Raw genomic sequence first — 23,299 nt, forward strand, 5'->3', positions numbered from 1 at the left:
TCCGGCAGCTGGCATTGGTACTCCGGGGCTGGGGCGGAGTGGGGTGTGGCCTACGCGAGGGGGCGGGGCCGCTGTCGCCCCGCCTCGGGGCGGAGCCAGCTCGCGGTCAGCGTCCGGCGCCGGCGCGGTGCGTCCCTTCCCAGGCGAGTCTTGCCCGGGCAGAGATGGCGCGGAAACGCGCGGCTGGCCGGGGTCCCCGCGGCCAGACGGCCAAGGGCGAAACCAAAGCCCGGCGCAAGGAGGAGGAGGCGGGTGAGAGCAAGGCCGAGCCGGGCTTGAAGGGGAGAGGCTGGAGGAGGGCAGGAGGCAGGCCGGGCGCGGGGAGGGCAAGGCCGGCCTCCCGCGGGTGCGGGTAGGCAATCCTGCGCCCACCTGCGCGGAGGAGACCGGGTCCCGGTGACCGCGGGAGGCAGGCGGCGTGCGCCCGCCCCGGGCCACTCCGACGTCGCTGCGCCTTTGCCCTCCGTGCAGGATGCGCACTGAGCGGTTCCGCCAATCCTGGCCGGACCGCGAGCTCCCCTGCGCAGTCTCTTCCTGCGCCCTGCCGCCCGCAGGGTCAAGTCCGGTCTCCTGGCAGATGCAGAGGGCGAATAGGCAAAAGGCACAGGTTTTGTGCCCCCACGAGACCAGCGGACCCGTACTTAAGAGTGCGGGAGTGTGCTGATCTCCTGAACAGTAGTTGTTCAGTCGCTACGTCCTGCCCGACACTTTGCGACCCCACGGCCTGCAGCACGCCAGGCTTCCTTAACGGTACCTTCAGCTAAATCCCACCCTAGACCCCCAGATTTCGGATCCCAGCCGACTTCTCCACGTGCATATCGAATAGGTTTCTTAAATTTGTCCTGGGCAAACTAAACCTGCCCCTTCCCCACTTATCCCCCCCTCATTGATCACTTCATCACTTGTAAGAACAAACCCCTCTTCTTTACACTGCACACCTCCAGGCCTTCAGCAAGCTCTGTCATTTCCACCTCAGAACCCTGTCTCAAATCTCTCCACTTCTCTTTATTTTCCTGGCCACACCTCCTGCCCAAGCCACCTTCACTTTTCAGTTGAACGACTGCAATCGTCTGTTTACTAACGTTAACCCTAGGGTTAGGGTTAGAGTTCTCCATGCAGCAGCAAGTGATCTTAAGAAAAAAAGAAATGAGATCTTGCCACGCTCCTACTTCAAACGCTCTGGCTTCCACTGCTCTTGGCATAAAATCTAGATTCCTCACATGGCCTACAAGACCCTACATGATTTCGCTGCTGCTGTCTCCTCTCCCAGACAATCTCCTTTTTGGCCTCCTTTGGGTTCCTCAGGCACCCCGCGTTATTTCTCACCTGAGCCTTTGCCTTTGATGTTCCTTCTCCCTTGAATGTTCTTCGCGGCTTTTGCCATGGCTGCCTTCTTTTCCTGCAGGTCTCAACCCAGGCACTCCTTGAGTGTCTTGCCTAAGGTGGTCTTTCCCAGGTACACCTCATCACAGAGGATCTTGGTGATTTAGTTGCTTCCTTTTTGACCTGTCTTAACCAGATAAGCTTATGAAAACATGTCTGTCTTTTTGCTGTATCTCATCTTGTCCTCTCCACTTCTCTGCATATACTAAGTGCAAATAACTTTGTAATGCATGCAGTAGAAGGAATTTCTGGGGTACCTCATATACCTGAGTAGACGATTGGGCCGAATCACTAGTAAGGCCCCCTATGACTCTAGATTGCGTAATTCTGTGATTCTGCAGGGTGGCTGTGAGTTTTCAGTGAGATGGCACATCAGGCTCCGGGCCTGGTCTGGGTGAGGTGATCAGATGGGCTAACTGTATCATTCAGCCCACGCGTAGGCAAGGGGGGCACTCAAGCCCCATTTGCACTCTGTGAGCCAGGGTGCTGCAGTAAGTTTCCAAGGCAGCTTCCGGGAAGAACTGTGGTCTTTGCTGTGGTTTTGGCTGCAGCTGAAATTGATTCGGTGACTCGTCTTTGGTGACTGGTCAGCGTAGTGTATAACAGCACCACAGTGCATGCAAATAAAGCTGATGCTGCGCTGCTTTCAACAGCCATCTCTTTGGCTTCCCATTATAGCTTTGTTTCTATTAGGGCCCCTGTAGTTTCTACATGTTCGATCTCAACATTCCTTCGTCGATTTACTCCTTCATCATTAGCTCCTTCAGCAGATACTTACTGAGCACCTGGCTATTTTCAGGCCCAGTTATCGGCACTGGAAGGGTAGCAGTCAACAGGACAGGCAAGGTTCTGCTCTCATGATGCTTGTAATCTTTGGGGAAGGGGAGGTTGGACAAACAAGTTAAAAAGCAAATTCCCATGGTGCCAGGAGCCATGAAGAAGGCAGAGTAGGTCTCTGTAATAAAACTGGCATGGGCACAGGGAAGATGCCGCAGAGTCAGAATCAGTGGCCAAAGAGTCCTGTCCGAGGACACGGTGCTTTCAGCCAATTACTGACTGTAATGAGGGGCCTTTTGTAGGATGTGGGCAGAGGAATCAGTAAGTTTAAAACTCTTAGAAAGGAATGTTTTAGAATTGAGGTGAGAGAAATAACTGGGACCCTTAGGTTGGAGACCAGACTAAGGAGTTTGTATTTAATTCTTACTGCTGTGAGGTGCTGCCGGCAGTTCTAAGCAGGTGGGGTTTTTTGGTTGTTGTTAAATTAGTAGCTGGCTGAGCAAGCCCAGTGGTTAATTCCCGCCCTGCTCAAAGAACCAGGTTACATAACAGTGTAGCTCAGTCAGCCGTCCACAGGTTGCACGTCTGTGGATTCAAGCAAAGTTCAATCCGAGGTTAGTTAAATCCACAGATTTGGGGCCAGGGGTCCAGAACGGACGGCTGGCTCTAGCAGACAGCTCTAGATCTTGCAGAGTCTTGGAACATGGCCGCTTTCTAAATTATAGTTGAGTTATTTTAGCATTAGTTCAGATGTACAACAATGATTGGATATTGGATTATATTCCATATAAGGGCTCCCCTGGTGGCTCAAACAGTAAAGAGTTCACCTGCAATGCAGGAGACCTGGGTTCAATCCCTGGGTCAGGAAGATCCCCTGGAGAATGCAATGGCCACCCACTCCAGTATCCTTGCCTGGAGAATTCTACGGACAGAGAAGCCTGACAGGCTACAGTCCATGGGGTCACAAATCGGACCTGACTGAGCGACCAACACTTTCACACTTAATACTCCATATAAAGTTATTACAAAGGATCGACCATATCCCTGTGTTACACATGACATCCTGGTAATTTACTGACTGTATGCCTGCCACTTGGTGCCTCTTAATCGTCTTCCCCTATCTTGCCTCTCCCCTACCCCTTTCCCCACTGGTGGCCACTAATTTGTTCTCTGTATCTGTGAGTCTGTTTTTGTTTTATTTGTTCATTTATTTTTTAGATTCTGTATACAAGGGAAAACATGGTGTTTGTCTTTCTCTTTATCACCAAGCATAATATCCTCCATGTTGTTGCGAATGGCAGCATTTCTTTTTTATGACTGATACTTCTGGTTCCTTTAGATGGTAGGTTAGGTTGTTGGAGACTTCTCCTGTTTCTGGAGGTGGGGCTGTATTGCTCTAAGCTTCCCTCTTAAAACTGCTTTCGCTGTGTCCTGTGGATTTTGTAAACTTGTGTTTTTATTTTCGCCGTCCTGCGGCATTTCCTGATTTTCTCTACGGTATCATGAGTCATCGTTGGCTGGTTGCTTTGTGTAGCATCGTGTTTAGTCTCGTGGATTTGTGCTTCATTTTTCTCCTGTAATTGATTTCTGGTTTCATGCTGCTGTCATCGGAAAAGATCCTTAATACCTTTTCAGTCTTGGATTTGTTGGGACTCGTTTTGTGGCTAGCATGCGGTCGATCGATCCTGGAAAAGGTTCCATGCGCACTTGAAAAGACTGTGTTCTGCTGTTTTGGACACAGTGTCTTGAAGTTACCTATTAAGTTCATCTGGTCCAATGTGTCATTTAAGGCACCGTTAACCTTATTGATTTTTCTTTCTGAATGATCTGTCCGGTAGGTGGGGTGTTGAAGTCGCCTACAATTATTGTATTACTGTCAACTTCTCCCTTTATTTGTGTTAATATTTTCTGCATATATTCAGATGCTTCTATGTTAGGTGCATATATGTTTATCAGTGGTATCGTTTTCTTGTATTGAGCCCTTTATCGTTATATAATGCCTTTGTCTATTATTATAGACTTTGTTTTATGGTCTATCTTGCCTGATACGATTGTTGCTGTCTGAGCTATATTTTAGCTTCCATTTGCATGGAATGTCTAGATAATAGCTTCCTTGATACCCTGGCGCATACACAAAACACACAAAGAATTTAGGAAAAGAACGTTACCATGTGTCTACCGTCCAGAAACCACCGCCCCTAGACAATCCTGTGTTTCTTTCTAGTCTGTGGTAGAAACTCTGCAAACAACTGCACCCTTAGCGTTGCCTCGAGTGTCTTTTTCCTCCGTCTTAAAAGATGACCAGGTTATATCACTGTGTGACCGTACCGTGATTAATCGTTTAATTACTGTCCATTTAATGGATGGGCGTCCAGACTTTAAAACTTTTGGATACTTTGACTACTGATACTATAAACTGTCTTTTGACTCACAGTTTGTTCCCCTTGTTCTCACTTTCAACTTCTCTATTTCTCTATTCAAAGCACAGAAACGCACACCTCTGCCTTTTAACCAACCAAGTTTAGAGAGGAAGAAACAGTACTTCTGAAGCAACTTCCCACCTGCATGTTTAGACTAGACAGTATTTAGCATCTTATTAACAGAGGGCTAAAAACCATTGTAAGATCTAGAAATCCTGGTTTTCAGTATGCCCTACCAAATTGTCAGGTCATAAATAAACTTTTGGCCTTGAAATAAGAAATCTGAAGAAACAGAACTGAATCAGTGATTTTAGCCAGCATTAAAACAAACGCTGCTAAATAAGGTGAAATGTATTAAAATTTAGTTGTTTCTTTTTTAGCTCAAAAAGGGAGAGTCTTTTTCTTCCATGCAAAATTGTATTCTTGGGGACTAAAAATACGTATCCAGGGAGTCAGCAGTTCAAATCATAAATGAAAGGAATGAATTAATTTGACACTTTAGGTTAATATCACAGCTCCTTTTGGAACCTCAAAAAAGGTTAGGGTATTTTTGTTTTGCAATATTAACTGAAGCAGAGTTGTGCAGAGGAAAAAAGATGATTTATTTCAGATTTAAGAGAATTTGCCTGACTATAATAGAAAAATATTTTCCCCTGTTGTATTAATATATTATAACATATGTAATATAGTTATATGTTAAGAGACCATACCCTAGTTGAACTAAAACGAATAGTGTATGGATGTTTTATATTTCCTTTTAACAACATGTTATTATTTTATTTATTAATTATTAATAATGGTTAGTTATTAAAAACAGTTGTTTTTCAATTACTGCTAACTTATTCCAACCTTAAGGCTGCTGAGGGGCTTCCCAGGTGGAGCCAGTGGTAGAGAACCCACCTGCCAATGCAGGAGACATAAGAGACACAGGTTCAATTTCTGGTTCAAAAGATCCCCTGGAGGAGGGCATGGCAACCTACTCCAGTATTCTTGCTTGGAAAATGCCATGGACAGAGGAGCCTGGCAAGCTATAGTCCATGGGGTTGCACAGAGTTGGACACGACTGAAATGACTTATACACACAAGCTTGTGTGAGTGACATTTGGGTTAGACTGGATAGATTTCATAAAGTATGTGTTTTGAGTAGCGTTTGGTTTTAAAAGACAGCAGAAGCTTAGATTAGGGGAAATCATTGTTGTTCAGTTGCTCAGTCGTGTCTGACTCTTTGCGGCCCCATGGACTGCAGCACACCCGAATTCCCTGTCCTTCACACTCAGACGTGTATAAACTTGAAGCTCTGCACTTAGTAGGAGTGGATTATCCCTAAAATAATTAGTCTCAGCAGGAAGTAACGAGCAAAGTGGTAACTAGTGGACTGATGCGTTTTCCTTGCTGGACATTAGGTAAAATTTCAGGTTTGCAGTTTAGGATTTATGGGTCGTGTGGTGCTGTCTCTATAGCCTTAGGAGGTAGAACAGAGTAACTGATGAAGGAAGCGTGTAGTGTGCAGACCAGCTGGAGGCGGAAGGGGCCGAACGCTGCTTGTTGACCAAATGTGGGATGTTGATGGGTGTCTGGAGAGAGGTTACCAGGGAGGACTTCTGTGACCCTGCACACGAACCTGCAATGTCTCCGCTTTTCCTGTGTCCCTCCTCTCGTGTTCCGTGTGGTCATCTAGATGTCTTCGAAGATGAGAAACCGCTAAAGAAGAGCCCTCCCACAAAAGTTTCCCGAGGAAAGCGGAAGAGAGGCTGTGGTGATGCTGGGGGCTCAGCAGATGGTCCAGTGAGAAGGAAGGCGGCCAAGGTTTCCGTGAAATCTGAAGAGCCCCAGGTTATAAAGGATGAAGCCCTCAGCGATGGGGAAGGTTTCAGGTGAGATGGCAGAAAACGTCTTGACCGGGTCCATCAGGGAAGTATGACCAAGGAAACCTGCTCTTGTTGCTCGTCTCTGGGGTCTGTGGAAAAGGTGGGATCTTTAAACACATCTAGGTAGCGCTCGGGCCGCTGGTAAGACTAGAAGAGTCGTGGTGACTGTGTAGGTCACCTCCCAGCCTCTGCAGATGAGGACCACAGCTTGCACAGAGTGCGTTCCTCGTGGCTACACAGCTAGATGGTGGCAGGAGCCAGGATGAGACGCAGGTCTTCAGCTCCTGGCCCGATGCTGTTTCTACCACACAGACATTAGGTACTTGAGGCGTTTCCCCGACATCCCAGCTGCGTCCTGTCCTGCTCCCCTTGGGTTCGCACTGCTCCTGCCCAGCTGGACGCCCCCGTTCACTCGACACGTGCTCACAGTCTGCCTGCAGCCTGGAAGCGTTCTGCAACCTTGACGATGCAGAACAGAACTCACCTGCCCCTCGGCCCCCTCTCCTCCTCTGGCTTCTTGCTGCATCTCTGAAGAGTGTAACTCACCTGCCTTGTGTTACACTTGCTTGTGTCCAAGCCACACACCCCTGTGAGCTCTCAGACAGCTGTTACACTTGTGTCTCCATCATACCCTCCTGTGAGTGCACAGACGGCTGTTACACTTGCTTGTGTCCATGCCGCACACGCCTGTGAGCTCTCAGACGGCCGGAGCCACGCCGGCTCATCTCTGTATGCCCCTTGGCATCTAGGGCAGGGCCTCTTACAGTGACTGAGCGTATTGATAATGTGGTGAACCATGCATGTAGACCTCGTGATCACTTGATCATCTGCCTCCGGGGAATGCTGGGGGAGGGGTGGGGGTGCAGGCTGGAGGGCCAACAGAGAGGCCGCGGTTCCCGCTTTACGTCAGAGACCAGCCCTCTCAGTGTCAGCTCTCCCGGCATCCCCCAGTCCCGGCTGGGAGGTAGCCCAGGACAGGGCAGCTGTGGGAAGGAGCACGGGGGCACGTGGACTCACCACCGTCATTCGCCTCCTCTTCCCTAAGACTCTTCCTTGCAATGCCACTGAGCTTCCCGCTTCCCGCTCCCACCTGCTGGATTCTTTCTGCAGAGAAGTCCACGTACAGATCAGCCAGGACGCTGCCAGGGAGAGCCCGGCTCCCCTTTTTGCCTCTAGGCTGGGAAGTGACATTTCTCCCACGTTTACTCTTAAGGGGATATTTTTGTTTCTGTGCTTTTGAAAGGAAGCGGCAGGCTACAAAGGGAATGCCTTGTCTTTTTAGAGCTGCAGTCTGAAGCTTGTTAATTTAAGTATTTGTGCTAAAATCTTGGGTAATATCCTCACTGGACACCATGTGTCAAATCTTACAAAAACTAAAAGTAACTCGGGGCTCTAAAGATGTTTTATGTGTGAACTTGCAGGAATACTAACATGTTGCGTGTGAACAAGCCCTGAGTCCTGAGCCGGGGTGTAGCCAGCTGCGCATCTGCAGAGTTCTGTGCCTCCGCTCCCGCCGTCCGTGTTCCTCATGACACACCCCCACGTGCCTAGGAGTTAAATTCTGCCAGCCTCAGTCGCCTTTCATCTTGCCCCTCAGAGGCGGCGAGCGGCAGCGAGTGTAATCCTTCCCTCTTTCTTGCTGGCGTCTGGCTGCACACGTGCGCTCGGGCATCATGGCTTCTCCTTCTGGGCCCTGCATTCTCTTCGTGGTCTCGTCTCCCTTTCCTGTCTGTTTGCAGACAGCTGTTCCCCTTCACACAGCCTCAGGGTGCGGGTTCATCACGCTCCTCCTGTTTCCGAAGACACGTCTAGTATTAGACCCCCGATCAGAGCCCATCCTGCTGGGAACCCGAGGCCCAGGATAATGCAGGGCGTGAGGCTCAGAGCTCCCAAACCATCTTCAACTAACGGCAGCAGATTCACAGTAAACAGAAGGAGCCTTGAAAGGGGAGCTTAGCTTCCCCACGGCACCGGGACGTGCGCGCTTTCTTCACCTTCCTCTGTGATCTCTGCGCAGGGACTTGCCGAGCGCCCGCAGGAAGGGCCAGCCCCCGGAGAGAGAGGCCGCTGCGGACAAAGGCAGCTGCGAGGGGGACGACGAGGAAGACAGTGAGGAGGACTGGGAAGAAGTGGAAGGTAAATGACCCCCTCTGCTCCCAGAACGGTTCATCCTGTTTGCCTGCTTGGTTCTGTTCGGGGTCATGTCACGGCAGCCCTGTCCTTTTCTTGGAAAACGAGGAAGACAAAGATAAGGTCGCAGTAGGGACTTGCTTTGGTGTAAGGAACAGTTCACGACCAGGGCGCCCCAGAGGGTTGTGCCTTCTCTCCCTGCGGGGCACTCAGTGAGAGAGGCGCGTGCTCGCGCGTGCCTCGGGTCCAGCTTGGCCCCTCGCGCAGCGGTGTGCGCGAGTGCGTCCAGCGGTGCGAGCTGAGCTTGCTCTCGGGACGGTCGGTGAGCCCTGCGCAGCCCGTGAGCCGGGTGGCTGTGGGAGAGCGTGACGGGCCTGGCGCATCCCGTACTCGCGTAAACAGCGGCCAGGCTCACCGTCCTTGAGCCCACCTTCCTGGCAGGGCTTTTCCTAGCTTTTCCTTTTGAAAGTGTTCAAACCTACAAAGAAATGCAGCCTGGAGTCCAGGCTCTCTTCGCCTCGACGCCCTGACTTGACTGTTGGGCCGGAGGGACCGTGTCTCTGTTTCTGTAACTCTGCTGGTGGGACTACGCGAAAGTAAGTCACAGACATCCTGACTCTTCATGTGTAATACTTCAGCGTTTATCTCCTGAGAGTAAGGCATTGTCCCACCTGATGAAATACTGTCATCACCTAATCAAGGCCCTGATTACTGTGAGATGATCCATTATAGCTGCCTTTTTTTCTTGTTTCCGCCCTGCCCACGCCCAGTGCAGGATATAATCAAGGTATTTGGTTTCTCTAATCTAGAGCAGAGGCTCCACCCACCACAGCAGCAGGATCTTAGTCCCCTGCCCAGGAACTGAACCGTGCCCCCTGCATGGGAGTGAGGAGCTCTAACCACTGGGACACCAGGGAAGCCCCCCGCCCCCGCCCCACTGCTCTGCTTTTGTTTGTTCTTAGTCATTAAGTCCTGCCGACTCTGTGACCCCATGGACAGCAGCTCGCCAGGGTCTCATGTCCTCGAGTATCTCCTGGAGTTTGCTCCAATTCATAGCACTGTCTTTTTTTTTTTTTTTCATTTTGGCAGAGTCCTGGCCTCTTGTTCTGTCTCATGTTCTGGTTTATCATGATGGTTAGCTTGTTTGAATGCCCTCCTGCCTGTGCTATGAACCGTGAGTCCAAAGACCTGGTTGCCTTTAGAGTAAACGTTCTTTGGCAGGAATACTGCCGATGATAATGCTCCGTATCATCACCGAGCTCTGCGCGTCGTAGCGCGTCCACTAAGAGGCACCTGGCGTTGGGTGGTCCTGCGGGCGATGCTAAGCTCGACCGTGTCTGTGGCCCTGCCTGGCTGTGCCAGTGTAAAGGCTCATTTTCCTTCTGAGTCTCTGTGAAGATCCTGTGCACCAGTCCTTTTCTACTTAATGGTGTCGGTGTGATCTTGACTGAATCAAAGATTATTATAGTGAGCATTGCAAGGTGGCAATGTTTTGATTGTCGTTTCGCAAGTAATTATTAGCTGACTGATTTGTAAAGCAGAGGTCTCCGTTTTAAGGACTTTTTATTTAGTCATTTCTTTCGGGTATCACTGTGGACGTTAAAATTCAACTACGTCAGCAGTTATCCTCTTTAGCCTTTTGACCTTCAGATTGCCCCCACATTTGGCGAGCAGGAGCCCCTTTAAGCAGCCGCGCTGTGGTGTCTAACGTGGCCTCAGTAGTTTCTGAGAATGTTGTTTTTTTTTTTTTTTTTAGCACCCGGTATTCCCAGGCGGTCTCCCATCCAAGTACTAACCAGGCCCGACCCTGCTTAGCTTCCGAGATCAGACGAGATCGGGCGCGTTCAGGGTGGTATGGCCGTAGACCTGAGAATGTTTTTGTTCTCTGGCGCAACAGATATTCGGGTGTTCCAGGGTCTCCCTGCGGCAGAGCTGGAATCGGCCCTGTTCATTTTAGTAGGAGCTGGCACACAGGAGCCAGGGTCCCAACACCGGGTGTGCTCACTGCTTCTAGGTCCAGAGCTGCTTTGAAAGGCTTAGCTAATGAAGTTCACTGTTACATTCAGTTCAGCAGAGTTAAGTTCGGCTGGTGACCGACTCTAGTACTCTCGCCTGGAAAATCCCACGGACGGAGGAGCCTGGTAGGCTGCAGTCCATGGGGTCGCAGAGAGTCAGACACGACTGAGCGGCTTCACTTTAACTTTTCACTTTCCTGCACTGGAGAAGGAATTGGCACCCCACTCCAGTGTTCTTGCCTGGAGAATGCCAGGGACGGCAGAGCCTGGTGGGCCGCTGTCTGTGGGGTCACAAAAGAGTTAGACACAACTGATGCGCCTTAGCAGCAGCAGCAGCAGTGTTTACAAGCAGTGTAGCGGAGAAGGAGATGAAAAAGATGCATGCCTCACCATGCACACGTTTACAGTCGAGTCTGAAGTCACACCTCTACAAAGTGAGCTGTGGGCGGACTTTACTGTAATAATACGGAGAGCAAGACACGGCTCCCACGCCCCGGCTTCATGGCCCCAGGGTCTGTGTCTGTGGATCTTCCCCCAGGGCTGTTGCTCTGGGCGCTCATGCAGGTTAGTGAGACACCTGGACGTGCGCGCTCAGGGCCTCTCCTAGGAACTCGGAGCAGGGGTCTCGACAGTTTCCTGCCTCACTTCCTCCACCCCAGCAGAACCTTGTTGTTGTTCAGTACACTGCCTCTTATAACAATAATTGTTATCATTGATCTAAAAAATTACTGTTGCTAGAAGTTAGTGAGCCCGTGCCGGGTGACGTGGGGGAAAGCGGAGCCTTCTCTGCATCTGCTCTGCCCGTGAAGCCAGTGGAGATAGAGATTGAGACACCGGAGCAGGTGAAGGCCAGAGAAAGAAGGTACGATCAAGCACTTGCTTCTAGATTTCCGTCACGTCTCACCATCGGCAGCTGCTCCCCAGGAAAGCTTTTGGAAAGCACATAGGAGACGCGGGCTGAGTGTCCAGGTTGTCAGGAGCCTTAGGCGAGAGAGCCCTGGGCTCACCTCGAGGACTTGAAGGCGAAACCTTTGTGTCCAGGCGAGCGCAGACGTGCCAGGGGCCGTGCAGGGCGCCTGTTACCGTACTGACTCTTCAGGACAGCGTGCGAGTGAGGGCTGAGGAACGTTTCAGCTGTGAGTGGAGGAGCCCCGATCTGTGTCTGTCAGGCTGATCGGACACCCCGGCTCGTGTCCCGCAGCATCGCAGCAGGGCCTGTGGCAGTGCCCCCGTGGTTGGGGGCCTCCCCCACTCCTTCCAGGGGTCTCCGGTCCCTCTGCAGCCCCTGGTGGCCTGGCTGTATGCAGTGCATCTCCTGGTAGTTAACTGGTCCTGAGTCTCCCACGTGATAGGCACTTTATCAGGCGTCAAGGAGGTAGATAAAAGAAATCGTTCAAGAGGTTTTCTTAAAAGGGCTTGAGACAGAGACGAGAGGGATCTTACAGCAGAACAGCATTGCACAGACAAGCGACGTGTGCTGACTTAACGCCAAGGCAGTGGCCCCAGGAAGTGGGCAGTCGGGGGGTGGGCAGAAGGGAGGTCCTGGGGCAGCCGCTCTGGAGGCCTGGCAGGTGCAGGTCAGGGGAGGGAATGACCTGAGCCAGGGTTTGCGGGCGAGGAGGCGCAGGACGGGCCAGCGGCAGGTCTGCTGGGTAGCGCGGCCTGAGTCATTGCCCCCAAAAGGTGTCGGCGGGGACGGGCGAGTGGGGTCAGGCCTCCCCCTCCACATCAGGATTGTTCAATGTGCGTTGCAGTGAAAAGATCAAAATGGAGTTTGAGACGTATCTTCGGAGAATGATGAAACGTTTCAGTAAGGAGGTTCACGAGGACACGCACAAGGTAAGGAGGGGCAGGCGGTGGGGGGGCAGACGGGCCGCTCCGACGAGGGGGTGGTGTGTGGGGCACTGGCACTCCATCAGCCACGCCTCCGGCTCTCCTGAAGCGAGGTGGGGTGATAAGGGGGTGACAGTGACCTCTGCCCGGGAGGGCACATGAGGTGTCAGCTCAGCACTCCGCTCAGCCGACCGGTAACACTGGGTCTGGCCTCAGCTGAAGGCGCGGCGGCTCCTGACTTCAGCTGGTACTTACTGGACACACACTGAGGCCTTGAGAGGAGCCTGGCGTTGTGGGGAGAGAGACTTGCACAGAGCTTGTCCTCTACTGTTCAAGGCTTTCTGTCTCACAGATGGAACAGGACAGACCTCAGAACAGGGAGACCTAGGAAGCAGAGCGAGGGGAGATCAGTGCGGGCCCCAGCAGCTGAGGAAGGCCTCATTTAAGAGAGGGGTCGGGGCGGGTCAGGGGAGGATGGCGCGGGGAGAGGCCGTACTGACGGTCCTTTAGACCCCAGGCTTCCTAACGTTTCATCCACAGATCCTTCAGGATGCACCTCCAAAAGACAAGACCTCTTAGAGAAAGGAAGTTTGTATTTTGCAGCTTTGAGATTTGTCTCTCTGAGGGAAGGAGCATCTAGAGAGAAGAGGGGGTGAAAGACAGAGCCTTGGGAAACGGCAGTGTTAGGAGTTCTACGTTTTTGTATATAGAAATGACGGCAGGTATTTCCTGTCCTCGAAACGTCACTGAATTTGGCAGCCAAACTCCCTCTGGTCTTCAGGCTTCCCATTTCCCTCTTCTCAGGTTCACCTGCTGTGTCTGCTGGCAAACGGCTTCTACCGAAACAGCATCTGCAACCAGCCAGACCTGCAAGCCATTGGCCTCTCCATCATCCCAACGCGCTTCACCAAAGTGCCACCCCGAGACGTGGACGTCTCCTACCTGTCCAACCTGGTGAAATGGTAGGGCCCTGCGGCCTGTCCTGCAGAGCGTAGGGCAGGATTTGGGTCTCAGAGGCTGGGTGCAGGTCCGTCCCACAGACCCTCCTCGAGGGGAAGGTCTGGGCTGGGTCTTCAGGAGTTGGCCAGACAGGCTGGGAAGAGGAGCACGGGGAGGGGGGCTCCTGAGCCCCTCTTGAGGCTCCCCATTGTGGGTTCTGGCCGTAGGAGAACGAGGTTTCTCTTTGCCCTGGCCTCTCACACAGAGAAGTACCTGGTTTCTCTCCAGGTTCATCGGAACGTTTACAGTGAACGCGGAACTCTCGACCAACGAGCAGGACGGCCTGCAGACGACGCTGGAGCGGAGATTTGCTATTTACTCGGCAAGAGACGACGAGGAGCTGGTCCACGTGAGTGGCGCCCCTGGCAGCAGTGCTCTGTAGGTCTGTGAGCCAATGACAGCGGCGGTCACGTGCCACGCACCAGTCAGGCTGTTTTACAAACACTTCCTTGCTCAGTTCTCATAAGATAAAAACAGGTACCCGAGCTCAGAGAAGCGGAATCACTTCCTTAGGGCCAGTCTAAGCACTGGAGTCAGGACTGGGGCCATCCTGAGCGCTGAAAGCTGCCCCTCTCCCGTCTCCCCTCGGCGTCCTGGGGTAGAGCGCTTCGTTCGTGGTCAGGTGCCCTACAGCTGTGTACAGTATTCGAAAGTAGTGTCTAAAAGTCCCAAGGAGGGACTTCCCTGGTGGTCCAGTGGCTAAGACTTGCATGCTCCCAGTGAAGGGGGCTTGGGTTCGAACCCTGGTCTGGGAACTAGATCCCAGATGCCACAAGTAAGACCAGTGCAGCCATAATAAATAAACATTAAAAAAAAAAAACAAAAAGGCGTAATGTTGGCTGCAGAAGTCCTTCAAGGGGGTTTCCTCACCATCCACATCGGGCAGTGACCTGGCAGACGGCTGTGCGGCGAGGAGGTTCTGTCCAGGAGCCATGGCGAAGAGCTTCTGTGCACACAGGCTTTGTCACACGCTCACAATCCCCTCAGGTAGAGCTCCATCTCAGCGAAACACGTAGAAACGTGGTTTTATCCTCGTGGTTTTATCCTCGAAGATTCCTGTCAGTGCCTGTGCTTGTGTCGGAGCCTCAGATTCTGTTCAGGGAAAGAGACAGACATTTTGTATCTTTAGAGACCATATGACCAGCATCTTTACTTTCTCTTCTGATGTGGCTTGAAAACGTCTGAGTATCTGGCCAGGAATTGTGCTGTTTGACCACCAGCCAGAGGAGAACAGTGGGATTTCAGTATCACCCTCCCAGACTGTTCCTGTGTGTCTCTGTACACCTTTTCTTCCTGAAGTTTTATTAAAGCAAAAACAATAGTTGTTTTGTTCTGTTTTTTAAGAAAAAGAAGTGAGCAGTTCCGTTCACAGTGCTGTATAACCACTGCCTACTCCCAAATCCCGTCTGCTGCCCCGGAAGGGAGCCCCGTGCCCACCGCACAGCAACTCCATTCCCTGTCGGAAGGGGGCCCCGTGCCCACCGCACAGCCACTCCGTTCCCCGGCCTCCCAGCTCCCCGGTAGCTGGCAGCCGCCGGCCTGGGTCTGTCTCTGTGGATTCGTAGTTTGGATACTTCACATGTACAGTCAGGCTCATATCTGCCACCTCTGCGTTCACAGACTCACTGACTGCCGATCAGACGTCTCCCTACAGGGTTGAGCCCGCAGAGGCGGGACCTGAGGGTACAGAGGGCCGGCTGCTGTACCCTGTTGTGGGGCGGCATCATAGGCTCTGGAGCGCAAGCGGGTCCTGGGAGCGGTCCTTGCAGGTAGCCGAGGGACAGCTCCGTGCGACCTTCCATGTCCGGCTCCTTTGACTTGCCGTGTCTTCAGGGGTCACTCACCACACGGGATCACTCCAGTCCTTACTTCTCCCGAGGACAAGCATGTTGCTCTTTCTCATTGTAGATACCTCTGCTGCTTCTCCAGGCCCTGCACCTCCCTACCCGTGTCAGGGTTCACTCACCACACGGGATTTCTCCAGTCCTTCCTCCCAAGGACGAGCGTGTTGTTCTTTCTCATTGTAGATATTTCTGCTGCTTCTCCGGGCCCTGCATCTCCCTACCCGCCTCGTACTGTCTCTGCAGCCAGTTCCTCTGAAGTTATCAGCAGAGAAGGTGACGTTCCTGGGCCTTCCAGAGGAAAGGCTGGGTGGTCAGGGAGGAGTGAGAAATTACCTGAGACTTAAACAGACCTGCTCCTGAGACTGCTTTTAAAGGCTTCCTCCGAGTGGGCCTGGCTCAGGCGCTGTGCAGGGAAGCTGTGTGCAGGGCGGGCATCCAGCAGCCTGGGCTTTGCATGTGCAGAGGGGCCTGCGGGCCGGGCTACTTGGTGCTCTCGTTTCTCGTCTGTGGATGGTACAGTAAAGAGGTCCTCGTCCTCCTCAGTGGTGTGGGGTGAGGATGGGGAGCCTCTGAACTCTGCCGTCACCCAGGAAGGGGGGTGAACGCTGCTCCTTGGGGGTGCTGGCACTGTCTGAAATTTGGTCCAGAAGTCAAGTTTTAATAATTTCTGAATTCTTAATAATGCGATTTTCCTTGAAAAGTGCCTTATGTGTAAGATGGGTACTCCTGCTGAGGAAACTGAAACTCAGCGGTGACATGATTTATCCAAATCACATAAAACTAAGATGCAGAAGTGGAATGTGAACCCGAGTTTGTCTGTTCCCACATCCTGTGCTCACTTTACAGTGAGAAGAATCAGACTGTGGGCTCCTTTCGGGTGCTGTAGAATTTAGTAAACGCTTTCTCACCCCCGCTGGAGGGCAGCCAGCCCGTCACTGAGCTGGGGACCTCTCGTGTATGCTGGCGCTCCAGCGGGACTTAGGCCTGTTAGATGGCAGAATCTTTATCGTATCATTAGCTAAAGATAAAAAGCAGAAATTTCCTGTTCTGTTTAAGGGAAAGAAACCTTGCAAGGAAAGATCCACAGAGGCCCCTGGGGGCTCCTCAGAAGCTGCCAGCCACGCTCCTGGAAAGCCCAGCGGAGGAAGCGGAGGAGAGCACGCGTCTTCTGGGGGCGCTGGTGGGGCCCGTGCCAGAGGGAAGGGGGGCAAGGCGGCCGCAGGCAGGAGGCCGCGGGGGGAGTCCCCGTCCAGCGGGGAGGACGCGGGCCAGGCTCGGGGGCAGAGGCGGGGGACCCAGAGGCGAGCGCAGGCCCGGAGGCGGCGGGTGGCCGCCAAGGTGTCCTACAAGGAGGAGAGCGGGAGTGATGCAGCCAGCAGTGGCTCTGACTTTGAGCCTTCCAGCGAGGACAGCTGCCGCCCGTCCGACGAGGATTCCGAACCCGGCCTGCCGAGGCCGCGGAGGGCCCCCGCCCCTCAGAGGACGAAGGCGGGGTCCAAGAGCAGGTCCAAGTCCCAGCAGGGAAGCCGCGGTCTGCGCCCTGGCTTCGTAGAAGCATCGGCGAGCGCTGCGGGCAGTAAGCGGAAGGGAGGCAAGAAGCCGTCGGGGGACGGCGGGAAGGCAGGCAGACAGGGAGCGGCCGGCGTGGACCAGTGGCTGGAGGTGTTCTTGGAGCGCGAGGAGAAGTGGGTGTGTGTGGACTGCGTGCACGGCGTGGTGGGCCAGCCCCTGACCTGCTACCAGTACGCCACCAAGCCCGTGACCTACGTCGTGGGCATCGACGGCGCCGGCTGCGTGCGCGACGTCACGCAGAGGTACGACCCCGCCTGGCTGACAGCGACCCGCAAGAGCCGCGTGGACGCTGCCTGGTGGGCGGAGACCCTGCGCCCCTACCGGAGCCCGCTGGTGGACAGGGAGCAGCGGGAGGATCAGGAGGTAAGGACCGGGCGTAGCGCCGGGCCCGCGCTGAGGGGTTCGGAGTGTTGCCTCAGTTAATGGTCAGAGCGGCTGGGGCGCTCTGATTAAATCAAGCTGGGGTAATTGCAGCCTTGATTTCACCAGCTGCACATTGAGGCTCTGAGAGAGGAGCGGACTTGGTATTGGAACCCAGGTTGCTCTGGCTCCAAAGCCTGTGTTCTTGCAGTCATTGCCCGGTTAGAAATGTGAAGCTTGATGTAAGTCAGGTAAGTCGTCCCAAGTAAAAGAGGAAGACACTCAGTGTAGCCCCCGCTCAGCGTGCGCCCGCGCACAGCATCCCTGCCGCGACCCAGGACTCAGCTCCCAGGAGGAGTGCGGAGGGCTGAGGAGGTGCCTTGTCGGTTGCGGGGCGCGCCCAGAGCTCGCTCTTGCCTGGAGAATCCCATGGACAGAGGACCCTGTCGGGCTACATACAGTCTGTGGGGTCGCAAAGAGTCAGACAGGACTAAGCACGCATGTAGCACACTCGGCAGACTCTCTCTGGCCTTTGCAGTTTCAGGCGAAGCACCTGGACCAGCCTCTGCCCACCGTCATCGGCACGTATAAAAACCACCCTCTCTACGCTCTCAAGAGGCACCTCCTCAAGTATGAGGCCATTTACCCTGAGACGGCCGCTGTTCTCGGGTACTGCCGCGGGGAGGCCGTCTACTCCAGGTGCGGAGCCGCCCAGTGGGGCTCGCGGCCTTCCGAGGGCCGGGAGATGAGTTTGACTGCGCATGCGTGCCGTGTGCAGCGGCGGGGGTGGGACGTGGGGGAGTGTGTAACAGCTTAAAGCCTGAAAGTTAAAACCGCAGGGATTAAAAGATCGGGGGCAGGCCGATCTTATAGGAGGAAAAATAAGTAGGGCGGGTAAGGTTTATATGGGCAATTAAAAAAAAAAAAAAAAAAACCCAAAACTGAAGTCAAACGAACACATAAAAGGAAGGAGTAAAGGGTTTATAGTGAAAATTAAAATCACTGGATATTTTAAAAGGTATAGAGTTTCAGCCTGGGAGGATGAGAAGTTCAGGCGACGATGGTGGTGATGGTTACGTAACAGTGCCACAGCTACAGGCCTGAAGATGGTTCAGGTGGTAAATTGTATGTTACGTGTGTCTTTTCTGCAGTAAAGAGAAATTGCCAAAGAGGAAGGAGAAATAAACATGGAAAATGAGCGTAAAATACATGTAGTTATAACTGAACAAAGTTTTAATAACATGAGTAAAACATAACAACCAGAAGAAGACATTTAAGAAATGGTAATAGGAAATAAGTAACTTTTTAAGAACATTGACCTACAAGACCAAAAAATAGACGATGTTCTTGGTAAATGGGAAAAGAAAGGCAAAAAAGGAAACTTCGGGAAATGCACAGGAGTAGGTGATTCAAGTGCCCTGCCTGGGAGCTACCTCCTGCGGGTGAATCCTGAGGGGTTAGGGTCTGTGTGGGAGCTCCCTGTCCCCTGCCTGGTCAGGGGCCCCCGCCGCCACCTAGACACTTGTTCCTCTCTTTCTCTATCTGGGGTTGAGCAGCCGACTAAACCCTAAGGCAGGGGGGACACACCTGACCTGCACGGCTGGGGCTCTCTGCCCCCCCAACCCAGCTGCCGGGACCTCCCCGTGGAAGGAGGTGCTGTGTGCGGCCGTTGGGGTTGGGGTCTGAGTGGACACGTCCCCCACAAGATGGCAGGCCGTGGGCCTCCCCAGGGCCCTGGGCGAGGCAGCGGGGCGCTCGGTGCTTCGGTGGGTGTGAGCGGTCCTCTGTCTCCCGCCCGCTCCTCAGGGACTGTGTGCACACGCTGCACTCCAGGGACACGTGGCTGAAACAGGCGCGTGTGGTGCGGCTCGGAGAAGTGCCCTACAAGGTGAGAGCCGCGGGACGGGAGGCGGCCGCGCCCCGGGGCAGGGGAAGACCGTGGGCACGCGGGAGAGCGGGGCGGGAAAGCAGCCCTCCGACCCCCGGCGTGTGCCTGAGGCCCTGGGGTCAGATCTGTGTCCCCTGCGTGTTCAGAGAGGCCATAGCCCCGCTTAGTGTGGACACGCCCACACCAGCTCTCTGTGGTCTCTGCTGAGCCTTGGAGTTGGCATCACACATGAATTTTACAGACAGGAAAGCAGGAGCTGAGAAAGGGCAGCTTGTCCGAGGCCTGGGCTAGTGAGACAGCGGCCCCAGGGCCCTGCCCTGGCCTCAGTGCTACACCGGGTCGGTCGACTGCCCAGAGACCTGTGAATTCAGCACAGATCGCAAGGCTGGGATGGGACACGGGGCCCAGTTCAGCCAGCAGAGAACAGTGTGGGCAGTCGTGAGCCACGGGCGCTTCTGAGAGATCCCTGGGAGGAGCCCTTTGGGTTGTTGAGACCTGGGGAGCTGGGCCGGGTAGGGGGCCTCTGGTTCGTGGGAAGGGATTGAGGCACAGGGAGCGGGTCACGGCCCAAAGCAGGCCTGTCGCTCACCAGCCGTGGAAACATCTCGAGTCCACTGTCCCCTTCAGTGATGGACACAGGACACAGTTTAAGGCCGTGACGGGGGGTGAACTACTCACACCTCCTAGATTGCTCACCTCTTAATACGGGCTGATGCTAATGACGCACCCACCTCTGGGCCTGCGGGAAAGGGTGTACTGAGCTCAGTACCCAGTGCGCTGGGAGCGCGTGGTGTGAGCGGTGGCTACTCCCTCTGGTGTAGATGGTGAAAGGCTACTCCAACCGGGCCCGGAGAGCCCGCCAGGCCGAGCCGCAGCTGCACGACTACAACGACCTGGGCCTGTTTGGCAGATGGCAGACCGAGGAGTACCAGCCGCCGGTGGCCGTGGACGGGAAGGTAAGGAGGGCCGTGTCCGCGGGGGCCGGGACCAGGCCGCCTCCCTCTGCGGCTGGCTGGACCTGGGCGCCTCCCTCCGCAGGTGCCCCGGAACGAGTTTGGGAACGTGTACCTGTTCCTGCCCAGCATGATGCCCGTGGGCTGCGTCCAGTTGAACCTGCCCAACCTGCACCGCGTGGCCCGGAAGCTGAACATCGACTGCGCGCAGGCCGTCACCGGCTTCGACTTCCACAAAGGCTACTGCCATCCCATGTGTGTGAGGGGCGCGCCACCGCGGCGGGGAGGCAGGGCGGCAGGCCGCGTGGGGGCGAGGCCCCGGCCCTTACTTTCAGGGTTTTCCTCTGGATTTGCAGGATCAGCCTTGATCCTTGACCTTTTCACACTTTCCCTCTGGGGCTTCTGTCCAGAGGCTGCAAAGCCGGTGAAACCGGCACCCTGAGGTGCCAGGTTAAACACTGTTCCGAGGGCGCTCAGGGTGACCGAGCAGCATGCTTCCTGGCTGGTGGCCTCGGCCTGTTCCCGCGGTGGAGGAGGAGAGGGGAGGGTCCATCGGCCCGCCTTCCGCCCGGGTGGTGTCTGCCAACAGCCCTGGCCAGGACGGTGGGCCACCGGCCAGGAAGTCCTTCAGGGCCCGAGTGCTTAGGGCTGGCCGGCTGTCCCCACGGCGGGGAGCAGAGAGGCCAGAGCAGGCGCGGGCTTAAGGACCACGTGTGCTGACCCCGCAGAACCGACGGCTACGTGGTCTGCGAGGAGTACAGAGACGTGCTCCTGACCGCCTGGGAGAACGAGCAGGCGCTCATAGAGAAGAAGGAGAAGGAGGTGAGCGGGTGGCCGGGGGCACACAAGGCGGGGCTGCCCCCCGGGCCGCCTGCACCACGGCTGTGAGGAGCGGGGAGCCGGGCCTCGCATGCTTTCCGCTTCCGACTGCCTCCTAAAGGGATCTGCTGTGGTCCAGGGCCCCCCCATTCTCCCCAAAACACCTCAGAACTGGTACCGGTTAAGGAGAGGGGTTTGGCTTTGGTGCCTCTCCTGTGTATTGCTTCATGAGGCATAGACCAAGCGGCTCTGCCGACCCGCTGTGTCCCCTGTATCTGTTCCTGAATGGCCGTGCTTAGCATCTCCCATTCTCTGTCCGCCTCTGCAGAAGAGGGAGAAGCGGGCTCTGGGGAACTGGAAGCTGCTGGTCAAAGGGCTGCTGATCCGGGAGCGGCTGAAGCTTCGCTACGGGGCCCAGGTCAGTGTGGTCCCCGGAGGCTGACGTGCCTGGGGGAGGGCCGCAGACCTGTGTCTCCTGGGCCGTGTCCTGTCCGTGTTGAGAAAGGTGTCCTGGAGTCAGGCCGTGGGCCCTGCCCCGTCTACACAGGGTGCCCGCCGTGGGCTGGGCCCGGTGCTGAGCCCACTTGGGCGGACAGGTGTCTGCACCTCCTGGCCTCATACTGCCCCTGGGGCTGCGACCACCCCCTCAGGCCCGCCCGCCCCCAGTGCTCATTCAGGCCCTTCTGCAGCACTGTGGCCCCTAAGGGCTCCCGTGGGGGCACAGTCACACGGAGTGGTGCGTCAGTGCCGGGTCAGACGTGGAGACGTGCTCTGGCAGCATCTGACCACCCCCCCGCCCCACCTGCATCTGCTCCCTCCTCAGATCCCTGATGCCCCCTCTCCCAGCTCTGTGTTCCCACGGGCTCCTTCCTCCTGCCCGAGCTTTCTGCCCCTGCCTCCCCAGACTCGAGGCCTCCAGGGCTGCTCCCTCGGAACATCCGACACCGACTGTTAGTGCTTTAAGTATTTGGGCACTTTTTTGGTTCAAAACCCAGGCAATCAGTGCAGAGCGCCACTGGCAGTCAGCTGCTGGGCTGGTCGCAGCTCCGTGCGGGCAGTCCCTTGGCTTTGGTCACAGCTCCGTGCGGGCAGTCCCTTGGCCTTGGCAGCCCCGAGGGCAGTCCCTTGGCCTTGGTCGCAGCTCCCTGCGGGCAGTCCCTTGGCCTTGGCAGCTCCCTGCGGGCAGTCCCTTGGCCTTGGCAGCCCCGCGGGCAGTCCCTTGGCCTTGGTCGCAGCTCCGCGGGCAGTCCCTTGGCCTTGGCAGCTCTGCGGGCAGTCCCTTGGCCCCGCATCCCACGGCCACGCTCCTGGACGCGTGGGCTTCCTGACGCCACCGCTTCTCCTGTCTCCCCCGCCCTGGCCCGGCCCCCCAGAGTGAGGCAGCCGCTCCCCACACGGATGTGGGAGGCGGGCTCTCATCAGATGAGGAGGAGGGGACCAGCTCTCAAGCAGAAGCGGCCAGGATCCTAGCGGCCTCCTGGCCCCAAAACCGAGAGGCTGAGAAGCCAAAGTGCCCCAGGAAGACCAGGAGAGAGAAGAAGGAAGCGGCTGCCCACCTGTTCCCGTTTGAGAAGCTGTGACGCGACCAGTCACCTCCTTGGCGGCTCGGCTCTGCCCCAGACTCTGCTCCCGGGCAGAGTCCTCCTGCGTCCGCACTCGAGCCGCTGCAGACGGCTCAGGCCCGGCCTCGGGGGCCCCCTTGCTCCTCAGGCAGCTCCCTGACGCTGTGTGCAGGCGGAGCGGGTCAGCGCAGGCCCCCTCAGGCGATACTGCTGCCTGCTTTGCCAGGAACACTTCAGGGCAGCAGAGGACTAGAACGAAGAGCCACAACAGGAAAAACAACGAGACTTGCATGTTACTAAGAGGCTTCCCCGGTGGCACTGGTGGCAAAGAACCCGCCTGGCAGTGCAGAGACGAGAGAGACACGTGTTTGGTCCTCGGGTCAAGAAGATCCCCGGAGGAGGGCGTGACTTAAAAGTTAGGAAGAATGGATCAGTGTTTAACCAGATTTTATTCATTATTGGATCCATGTATAAAGCCCTGAACACTGTAGATGTTTAGGAGAAATAACTTTTGTAACATTTTGAGAAAAAAATAAAGCATTTATCTAAAAAGGCTTGGCTCTACATCTTTCAGATTTTGCATCAGCTAAGGACACCTGGGTGACAGTGCTGTGTACACAGGTCGGTTGTGTTCAGTCGCTCAGTCGTCTGACTCTGTGACCCCACAGACTGCAGCACGCCAGGCTCCCCTGTCCTTCACTGTCTCCCGGAGCTTGTTCAAACCCTTGTCCATTGAGTCAGTGATGCCATCTAACCATCTCATCCTCCGTTGCCCCCTTCTTTTGACTTCAATCTTCCCCAGCATCAGGGTCTTATCCAGTGAGTTGGCTCTTCGCAGCAGGTGGCCAGAGTCTTGGAGCTTCAGCCTCAGTCCTT

At 55.0% G+C, this 23,299-nt stretch overlaps 1 protein-coding gene and 1 non-coding gene across 6 annotated transcripts; one reads left to right on the plus strand and one right to left on the minus strand.

The window, feature by feature from the left end:
* The first annotated feature begins 92 nt into the window (after positions 1–92).
* Positions 93–22,987, plus strand: XPC (XPC complex subunit, DNA damage recognition and repair factor). 5 transcript variants are annotated; one of them, XM_019984147.2, is made up of 16 exons: positions 94–252; positions 6,259–6,454; positions 8,466–8,584; positions 11,332–11,455; positions 12,348–12,432; positions 13,231–13,388; positions 13,654–13,774; positions 15,453–15,542; positions 16,326–17,204; positions 17,740–17,900; positions 19,008–19,089; positions 19,911–20,045; positions 20,128–20,297; positions 20,771–20,864; positions 21,190–21,279; positions 22,235–22,987. In XM_019984147.2, the coding sequence occupies exons 1-16, from the start codon at positions 165–167 to the stop codon at positions 22,439–22,441; spliced, it is 2,799 nt and encodes a 932-aa protein (XP_019839706.2). In that variant the 5' UTR covers positions 94–164; the 3' UTR covers positions 22,442–22,987. The 5 variants fall into 5 exon arrangements, with proteins under 5 accessions (XP_070633079.1, XP_019839706.2, XP_070633078.1 ...); XM_070776976.1 differs by having other exon boundaries at positions 99–252; positions 6,271–6,454; XM_070776978.1 differs by lacking the exon at positions 20,771–20,864 and having other exon boundaries at positions 93–252.
* On the minus strand, positions 10,326–10,444 carry LOC139178725 (5S ribosomal RNA). The gene has a single exon (XR_011563221.1). It is a non-coding gene; the product is annotated as a 5S ribosomal RNA (ribosomal RNA).
* Positions 22,988–23,299: the final 312 nt, after the last annotated feature.

This window comes from Bos indicus, chromosome 22, assembly GCF_029378745.1.
Source record: "Bos indicus isolate NIAB-ARS_2022 breed Sahiwal x Tharparkar chromosome 22, NIAB-ARS_B.indTharparkar_mat_pri_1.0, whole genome shotgun sequence".
In the NCBI taxonomy this organism is placed as follows: domain Eukaryota; kingdom Metazoa; phylum Chordata; class Mammalia; order Artiodactyla; family Bovidae; genus Bos; species Bos indicus.

Bases quoted from the DNA above. Each gene is read 5' to 3' on its own strand.
- XPC (XM_019984147.2), top strand. From the start codon at position 165: ATGGCGCGGAAACGCGCGGCTGGCCGGGGTCCCCGCGGCCAGACGGCC. The intron at 8,585-11,331 runs GTAAATGACCCC...TACTGTTGCTAG, and splicing joins GGACTGGGAAGAAGTGGAAG to AAGTTAGTGAGCCCGTGCCG. The intron at 13,389-13,653 runs GTAGGGCCCTGC...GTTTCTCTCCAG, and splicing joins CTGTCCAACCTGGTGAAATG to GTTCATCGGAACGTTTACAG.